Genomic DNA, 9,880 nt, shown 5'->3' on the forward strand with positions numbered 1-9,880 from the left:
TTGTGGCAAGTTTGGTTGAAATTGGCCTAGTGGTTCTTGAGAAGAAGTCGAAAATGTGAAAAGTTTACAACAACGACGACAACGACGACAACGAGGACAGACAACGGACAAATTGTGATCAGAAAAGCTCACTTGAGCCTTTGGCTCAGGTGAGCTAAAAAGTGACAAATTCACTCTGAAGATAATAAATTTTCAAAATATTTACACACTACATACCGTAACAGTATCAAGATCATCCTGAAATATCACACAGCACACTCTGCAGAGCGATCCAGCAATAGCAACCTTTTCGTACTTCTCAACCTCTTCATATATGATGTTTGCAACATCTTTTCTATTGTACCCAAGGTTTCCAGTCCCTAATGCAGGGAAAGCTATTGACTCCATATTCAAATCATCAGCTGTCTCCAAGCATTTTCTCACCATGATTCTCAAACTCTGAAAAAAAGAACAGTGATTTATAAGTTGATGATTTTATCATTTATAACTTTTGACAGAATTGGTTGACAATTTCAAGTGAATCTACTGATGTTTTAAGCTGATCTCAATAAATATTTTTCAAAATAAGATTACTAAATGAATAAGTAAATAAATGCACACTTAATATACAAATAAAATGATTCAGATATTTATTACAAGAGGCCCATGGGCCTTATAGATCACCTGAGCATTATGCAACAACTTTCCGGTTATTGAATTTGATTCATGTTTTAACTTAAGCCAGATGATATATGGCATTCACAATTTTGAAAGAGGCACCATTGATCATCATAACAGTACACTTAGCAGTTGCTTAGCTTGGTTACTAAATACCCATACGCAGGGTAGGGGAACAAAAATGCATTCCAACTAATCAGTAATATTCAGCAATAATCAGTAGTGCTCCCAACACTATGACATAAACCCTGACCCTAGGTCCTCACATTGCACAAATTTTAAAAAGGCACTCTTAAAATTGCCTATCAAAAAATAAATAAATGTTTTATAAACATGATAAATGCAAAGGAGCAGATTTCAAACAATTAATTCATATTCAGTATATAAGTAGAGCCCCCCCCCCCCCCCCCCGTATCAGGGTCCTTGAAATTCACAATTCTGCAAGATTACGGCCTTTGCTCATCATGACTATATATGTAGTTTGTCAAAATATGGGATTTTCAGTCTAAGAATGGTGTAAATTTGACATTGACTTCTTTCATATATTTTCATTTTTTGGGAAAGTTTGTTGAGGGAAGGTGTTAAACTTAGTCTAAAAATATAAATTAAAACCTATATTAAATATTTTTAGCAATATCAAAACGGAAAATATTCTCCAAGTAAAAGTATGTGAGGCTAAATTTCCATTACATTGAATTTTATAAATGTGCAGATTTGCAGAATTTTCTGCTAAATATCCTTCCACCAAAAGAAATAGTCCCTCATAAATCTTGCTTTTTTGTTGATTTTTGAGCAGTTTTTTCATTGAATGTTAAAAAAATTACATTGTTGAATATAAATATGTCATAAAAATTGAATATTGATTAGTAGTTTTGAAGTAAAAACTTCTGCGTGAAGTTTTCTAAAAAGCTGAGGAGTAACTTAACTTAAGAAGATTTTCAAAAATTTTCCCAATACATTCTTATGTAAAACTTTCACCATCCATGGTAGCTCCACCCTAACCCTGCGGGTCATGATTTGTACACTACCTAAGGTTGCATCAATCTTAGTTTTATCTTTTCTGGCCAAAAGATTTTTTTTAAATACAATTTGTTTTTCAATTATTCATAATTATCTAACCTTGGAAGAGGACTGGCCCTTCATTTAACAAATTTAAATTCCTTTCACCCAAGGATACTTGGTGGCAAGTTTTGTTAAAATTGGCCCAGTGGTTTTTTTAGAAGAAGATGAAAATGTGGAAAGTTTACAACCATAACAATGCCGACAACGACAACAACAAAGACAGACAATGTGGGCAAACTTTGATCAGAAAAGCTCACTTGAGCCCTCGGCTCAGGTGAGCTAATTATGTTCAATGTCCACACCAGTCAGATGAAAAAGAATTCTGCAGACCGCAATGATTTGGGAGTCTTAATGTACATTGTACTGAACAGACATTTACTTCTTTAAAGTACTTTGACTTACAAGTATATGGAAAGGCATAATAACTCATTTATTTAATTACAGAATGTTCAAATACAAATCAAGTAACATGTACAGTCACGAGCATTCGAATATTGATTTATGGTATTTGTTTAAGCTCTAATTGTTGCAAAGTTGATTGAAATTGATATACATTTAATCTTGTTTGGTACAAACACAGATATTGCGAATTCACAGATAAAGCATTATAGATTGTCTGGGATCCCCAGTTAAGTAAATCAATTGAATTCCTTAGACGGATATAATGAATTATGGTATTAAGGAAGAAATTTCAGAGGTCCCATTAACTTTTACTGTACATGTATTTGGGGGGGAAAATTTAAAGTACCTTAATATCTTCATTTGTTGTATACTTTGGCAAACATCCATGAAAGACATGCTTGCACTGGAGACCATACCCTTTGGTAATTGCTAGTTTTCCAATGTGAATTCCACCTTTGTATTTTTGTTTGCATTCTGCTTGTATTTCTGGACCAGCAGCCTTTAAAATGGATTTGGAGATAAAACCTGAATCCAATACCAGATTATAAGAAGTGCTGTTGACTAACACATCAAAGTCCTGAAAAATGAACAAAGAAAAACATTAAAATATTAAGAAGAATAATTGAAACTCATATACATACATTCAGTTTTGTGTACAGTCATATAATTATCTTTCATTTGATATAACTTTTTAAAAAAATGTACAATTATTGATTTTTTGTTTGTTGTCCCTTTCAAGAAATGTTCACTCATATGGTGATGCCACCTATACTTGGCAATAAGGACCATCGAATACGAGATATCTATTTCATGTCATCCATACTAGGACAGGAAATCTAAGGACTTGTGTTTGACTCCAAATCCAGCGGTGGATTTGAACCCACAACATAAAGATCAGCTCTTTACCCAACGAATCTTAGATGCAGAAATCAATATACAAGTAGAAATATGTCATATTAGTAATGCAACATGAAAATTTGTATGAAAATTTGATCAAAATATCTTGTGATGCAATTGAATTGCTTACACCAGTATGCATCATCATATGAAGTTTGACACTTATTTCAGATATTGGGGTCAAGGTCAAAGGAAAGGCCAAGGTCAAAAAATGATGATACAGTCAAAAAAGCTCTAATCAAGTAGAAAAAGAAGAGGCTCATGGGCCACATCACTCACCTGAATAACTTGCATGATGCAGTTCTTCAGCAGATTTTCCATCTTGCTATACCTATCTTCCCCGTCCCCTTACATGATTTTAATACTTTAGAATCAACACTACCCAAGGATGCTAAGGTTCATCTTTCCTGGTTCAGTGGTTCTTGAAAAGAAGATTTTTAAAGATTTGTTCTATACATTTTTATGTAAAACTTGGATTCCCTATTGTGGCCCCACCCAACCCCCAGGGGTCATGATTTTAACAATTACTATCTACACTAACCAAGGATGCTTCCACATAAGTTTCAGCTTTCTTGGCCCAGTGGTTCTTGACAAGAAAATTTTAAAGATTTGGTCTACATTAACTTCTATGTAAAACTTGGATTCCTTATTGTGGCCCCGCCCTACCCCCTGGGTGTCATGATTTAACAATTTAATATCTACACTACCAAAGGATGCTTCCATATAAGGTTCATCTTTCCTGGCACAGTGGTTCTTGAGAAGAAGATTTTTAAAGATTTGTTCTGTACATCTCTATGCAAAACTTGGATTACTTATTGTGGCCCCGCCCTACCCCCCGGGATTATGGGGTTAACAATTTAATATCTACCAGAGTTCTTGAAATCTTTCAGTCCTGTCGGCAAAACGGATAGAAACAACCAAGGACTGATTACTTCCGTTCTGTATCAGTCCAAATGACCGGACGGTGTTGACAGAGAACTTGCGAAAATTCGAATAAATTTTGTACAAATTCCCTATAATCGATCGATCGTTATGCATGTTGTAATGGCTTCTTGATTAATACAAGTGCAAATTTAGAGACAATGTTCTATCGTTAAAATGATAAATGTCCTACGGACCCGGTTTAATAATAGAATTTGTTCCGTATTTTCACTATGTCGCAAAATAAACACTGGCAATGACTCGAACTCAGTACATTTACTACGAAGATTCCAGAGAGTTTTGAATGCAAACATGGCGTGTAAAAAGCAAGAAAAAAACGTCAAGAAAATTAGTTGAATTATCGTCTTTATTTGGATCATAATTTAGGTTTAAAGACATACGCGACCTAAAAAATAGGTTTGTTGTAATTAATTTTGAAGTTATTTCCAGTGCATATCCTTTCCTATACTTCAAATTCATTTCGGAGCAATTCTGTAACTATTTGCTACATTGCGAGTATAACTGTTATGAGGACGTGTTCCGAGACACAGATTATTCTTACTTGCGCCAAACTATTGGTTAACTGTTAAAACAAGTTTCTTGACGGCGCTGGGGTAAGAAGTGTACAGTGTTCATACAGATGCCATGTTTATTGATAATAAAATTTAAATACAATTTTTTTTTCATGTTTTTATTGAATTTATTTTGGACTGATAGAAATCTGTCTGAACTGACAAACTTCACAAGGCAGTCGGTCCAAATGACTGACAGCGAAAAAAAGATTTCAAGAACTCTGATCTACACTTCCCAAGGATGCTTCCACAAAAGTTTCACCACAGCAGGTGCTGAATTGTTAATGCTGGATGCATCTGTCGAAAAAAGATTGTGACATAGTGCAAAACTTCACACGTATTAGGTTAAATTACTACCTTGGTAATTCCCCCCAGCCATTTCATGGTTTTTTTTCCCTCAAACTACTTCATGAGAAGAATTTGACCTATCATGTACCTTCTGTTGTGCCAACTGTCCTCCCTGCACATCCATTTCTATACATCTTCCTATAAAGAAAAATTTACAACATAATTTTCATATTTATTTACAGTAGCTGCAACCTTTTTGTTGACAACTTACACGAACGATAACGTTACACGAACGATCCCGGCACGATTAACGCATGATTAAACCTGTTACACGAAGGATCTTTCACGCACATGATTCTACACGTTACACAATCTTACACGATTGCTAATGCAAATGCATGATTCTTCACTCAAAATATTTCAAAACATTTAGGAATTGATGTTTTCAAACCGAAATACAACTAAATAATAATTTACGATTTCAAAAAATTATCAGTATTATTTCATAGACTTTGAAAAAACCCAGAAATGGATATTTCTGTAACTAAATGCATGTAAGACTTAATAGTTTAGATAATAAATATTTATTTAGGTAATTATCCGACCTAAGAAAACAGATTGTTTTTTCCATTCTATCAGAAGATGTACATGTATATATTTACATTCACTGTGTTTTTCTAGGAAGCCAACAGTGAACTTGATTTGAAAACCATTTTCGTGTAAACTCGTGCATAGAAATATACAAGGAGAAACGTGCGCTAACGTGACGTCACAATGAGGCTAGAGTACTACGTTAGTAAAAATGCAAAGATATAGGGCAGCAAGAAATTCAAACACTGACTAGAGTATATTTTTCATGCTTTCAAACATTTAAAATGTAAATATAAGGAATGTTTTTTAGTTTTGTGTGATTTATTGGTGTGTAAATCACACAAGACTTGCATGTATGCATATTTTTCATGAAGTGCTAGCGTGCTTCATGAAATATGCCTAAGTGACAAGTCTGTGTGATTTACACACCAATGAATTACACAAAACTTAAAAACATTCCTTAAGGTCATACGCAACGTAGTTTGAACTTTTTTGGTTCTCCCCTGGAGTTGAAGAGTTCCACTAAATGAAGGACCTGTGTGCAGTTTTTTTAATGTCTATAAATGAATTTGTACACCTCTTCTAAAACAACTTTTGAAGGAAAAAAATCTGATATTTATGTTTTATAATTTTTGTACATTTTTATTTGAATAATGCAAAAATTTTCAAAATTCGATATCTTTCCAAAACCTCTGGTAAGGCATGCTGATTTTTTGTCTATGAACATCTGATTATATTATAAGTTTAAATTTGGAATATCTTGGAAATATATCAGTAGGTAAGGTATGTTGCGTATGTCCTTAAGTGGACCATATAATTTGATTGAATTGGATTTCATGATATGCAGAAAGGGGGATACAATTGAAAAAAAATGGCAGCATGGAATGGCTTAAATTACAAATTATACCTGTATGTTTCAAGTGAATCAATGTTTGTAAATCTCTAAAAATGAACTTGCCAATTATTTAACTTTCTTTTATTTGAAGAAATTAAAAAATTAATTGAAAGTAAGCTCCAGAGATAATCTAAGATAATAAAAACCTCCGAAAATCATGTCGTGTGCATATATATTCGTCGACTTAATATTTATGTTAGCATTAAGAAATGTTTATGTATCTGTTAAAAGAAATATTTATTTTTCAATTGATGTATTGATTTTAAAAATATCTTTACCACAATTAGCAGTAAACAATAATTAAAATCAGATTTAAAAAAAAAAACGTTAAAGATCTAAGTACGGTTTATCACAATACTGATCGAGCTATTTGACGAGAACTTAATATTGTACGACTTACTATATTGCATGTTTACAAGCAATAATTAGTTCGTTCTGCATTCAATTATGTAAATTGCGCTTCATTCATTTTATTTGCATTTCTTTAATAAAAAAATTTAAAAAAAAACAATAGAAATCCTTATTCACATGATTCTAAACACATGATCTCGCACAATTAAAAACGCAAACGATTGAATCTGATACACGCACGATCTCACACATTACATGAACGATCACGCACGATACACAAATGATCTACACGATTGGTTTGTCAACAATACTGTTGCAGCCACTGTATTACAAGTACATATGTATGACTTTGATTAAAAAACAAGATGTGTTTGTGAAACACTATGCGCCCGGCGTCAACAAAATTAGAAAAAGCTATTTTTAGTATATAGGTCACAGTCAAGGTCACAAGGTCATTGACCTTGGTGTTGTTTGTAAGAACTTTATAAGTGGGGTATGTATACTAAATATGAAGTCCCTAACTCCTATGGTTCAAAAGTTATGGCAAAAAGTGGAAGAGCTATTTTTTAGCATAAAGGTCACAGTCAAGGTCACATGGTCATTGACCTTGGTGTTGTTTGAAAGAACTTTATTAGTGGAGTATGCATACCAAATATGAAGTCCCTATCTCCTATGGTTCAAAAGTTATAACAAACAGTTGAAAAACCTATCTTTAGCATAAAGGTCATAGTCAAGGTCATTGACCTTGATGTCATTTGAAAGAACTTTATTAGAGGAGTATGCATACCAAATATGAAGTCTCTATCTCTTACGGTTCAAAAGTTAAATTGGCAAAGGTTAAAGTTGACAACAGACAGACAAACAAAAGGACAGACAGAAAACAGATAAACAGACAAACAGACAGTACAAAAACAATATGCGTTCCGAAAAAATTCGGGCGAATAAAAATTAAATTCCACAAAGAATCAAAGTTAATCTATAATTCAAAGATGAAAAGTGGTTGATTGATTTATCTGTAATAAGTATGTCAATTTGTATCAACTGGACATAAATCAGCTATTTCACAGATACTGTCTTTCTTATAAGGGTATTTTTTTGTATGAACAATTTTTGTCCAGGTTTTGCTGATTTTCAAGTGGTATTTACATGTTCTAGATAGAATGAAATGTTAAAACGTATTACATTTGGCTGTGTATTCTTTTTAGCACTTTTGGTGGAAAGACACTTCTGCTAATTCAAGTACAAGGCTAAATGTTTTATACTTATAAATGTAAATAAGAACAATAAGAAATGCACTAAATTAAATCTATGCTAACTTGTTCAAAACTCAATTTCCGCCAAATATCGTACATGCTAAATATAATACATTTAAAGTATTTAACTTCCATTTGTTTACTATTTTTATACATTTCTTCAATAACAAAAGGCCCTTAAGCCATTTAAAAGACTAGACGTACTGTGAGCAATGAGCTCACTAAATGATACCCCCCACCTCTCATATGAATAAAATGGCAGTGTACGTTTTGCTCTGGAAAATCCAAAATATATGTCAGATCAAAAAGTAAAATACGAGGTGCACAATGGCAATATGTAATAAAGATTCTGTGATATAGTTTCATTAAATTTTCTTCAGTGGTATGAGAGGAGTTGCGGATAAGAGATGGGTACCCCAAAGCGTAACAGACGGACCGACAGACATACATTCTGATTAGCCACAGCTAAACCTAGGCTTTGCCATTATAACCTTAAGGGAGGCATGTATAAACTTTATATTTTTTTTTAAATTTTTCAATTACCTTTCCACTCCAATACTTCTACATTTTTGTTCTTTAAATGATCATCAATAATACTGGTCATGCAAGGTAACATCTGAGGTCTAAATTCATGAAATTCACATTGTATTAGGTCCAGGTTGATTCCAACTCTTTTGTTAAGCGAAGCACATTAATTTCATAAAATCCCTCAACTCTTTCTCCGGCAAAAGTTCACAATCCACCACCATATTTTTCTTCTTCATTCCTTCTTGGTTAACATTCAAAACTGATTGTATTTTCTGTGAAATGATGTCCTTATTTTTATTATATTTCATAGGTGATATATATATCTGTAAGGTGTCAGCATCAAGTTGCTGAAATTGTCCTTTACTTGTTGCTGAAAAGAAATTATAAAGGCCTGAATCAATTTCCATTGCCTAATAAAGAGCAAAAGCCATCTTATGCATAAAATGGCCCTGTACTTATATCAAATAATTTACTATCACCCTCTTTCCATTTTCATATATCAAAATAAAGCAGACACTTCGTGCTTTCAAGTTCTATAACAAAATTTCGTTTTCAGAATCCAAATATTTGAAAACAGGCTTTGAGAAATTGCAATGTTCTTGAAATTTGCAGAAAATATGCGTATTTGACTACCTTCAGCAAAGAATTAAAGTATGAGCACAGCCCACGATCCAAAAAATAAAGCATGTTTTATGATCTTCAAAAATAGGCCTTTCATTATGTATTGGCATATTTTGGATCAGAGGTTGTACTCTATATAAAATATTGAAAAAATCTTCAACTTAAGGTCATTTTCAAAGGAATTTACAGCATATGAAGAAAATGACACATTTTATGATGTCATAATGCATTGACTAGATGTGAAATTACGTCACAATTAAATTAATAGATATGTGATCACCAACAGTCCAAGTGATACAGTAAATACTGTATTTGCAACCTAAACTGAAGGGTTTTGAATTTTCAGAAATTCTCAGGGCCAAATAAGGCCCAAAGTGGCTCTACCTCTTTAGTAAGATTTCAAACAAGGAAATGGCTTTTATAATGTTTTTTTATTTAAATGTACATTTGGAATATCTTGCAGATATAGATTTCAAATTTCTTTTTTATTTCTTTTTTGCTTTTATGATCTTCATCAGCCATTCTACATGTATCAGTACTGTTTTTATCTGCAGATTTTATTTAAGCACCTGTTCTAGCCCCACTTTACCTCCTAGGTGTCATGCTTTGACACATTCATGATTATTGTTATTGAGAAGATCTTTTAAGATAAGTGCAAACCTTCCCTGAGGGTCACATGATTTAAGGTACTCCGATCCTAAGCCAAGGAGGATAATTCTTTAATTTAAAATTTAATGTTTCAAAAATGAAGTTTGACAAATAAATCTTTTCATTCAACAACTTTATTTTAAACCTCTCCATGTGCTTCAAGATTCTTTAAAGTTCTTAAAAAGGTCTTATAT

The 9,880-nt window shown here is 32.8% G+C and overlaps 1 protein-coding gene across 3 annotated transcripts in view; it reads right to left on the reverse strand.

Moving 5' to 3' along the window:
• Window positions 1-9,880, reverse strand: part of LOC134265167 (uncharacterized) — a 94,499-nt gene that overhangs the window by 60,318 nt on the left and 24,301 nt on the right. For 2 of the 3 annotated variants that reach the window (XM_062747421.1, XM_062747422.1), the window contains exons 1-4: window positions 8,433-8,558; window positions 4,948-4,997; window positions 2,468-2,698; window positions 217-438 (exon numbers count right to left, since the gene is read on the reverse strand). In XM_062747421.1, coding sequence (XP_062603405.1) covers window positions 217-438; window positions 2,468-2,698; window positions 4,948-4,997; window positions 8,433-8,505 — 576 coding nt within the window. In that variant the 5' untranslated portion in view covers window positions 8,506-8,558. Of the gene's footprint in view, window positions 1-216; window positions 439-2,467; window positions 2,699-4,947; window positions 4,998-8,432; window positions 8,788-9,880 lie in introns of those variants that run through there. The other variant, XR_009991692.1, reaches the window with a different exon arrangement.

Source organism: Saccostrea cucullata, unplaced genomic scaffold, assembly GCF_032062105.1.
Source record: "Saccostrea cucullata isolate Sc308-1 unplaced genomic scaffold, CSIRO_AGI_Scuc_v1 ctg693, whole genome shotgun sequence".
Taxonomy (NCBI): domain Eukaryota; kingdom Metazoa; phylum Mollusca; class Bivalvia; order Ostreida; family Ostreidae; genus Saccostrea; species Saccostrea cuccullata.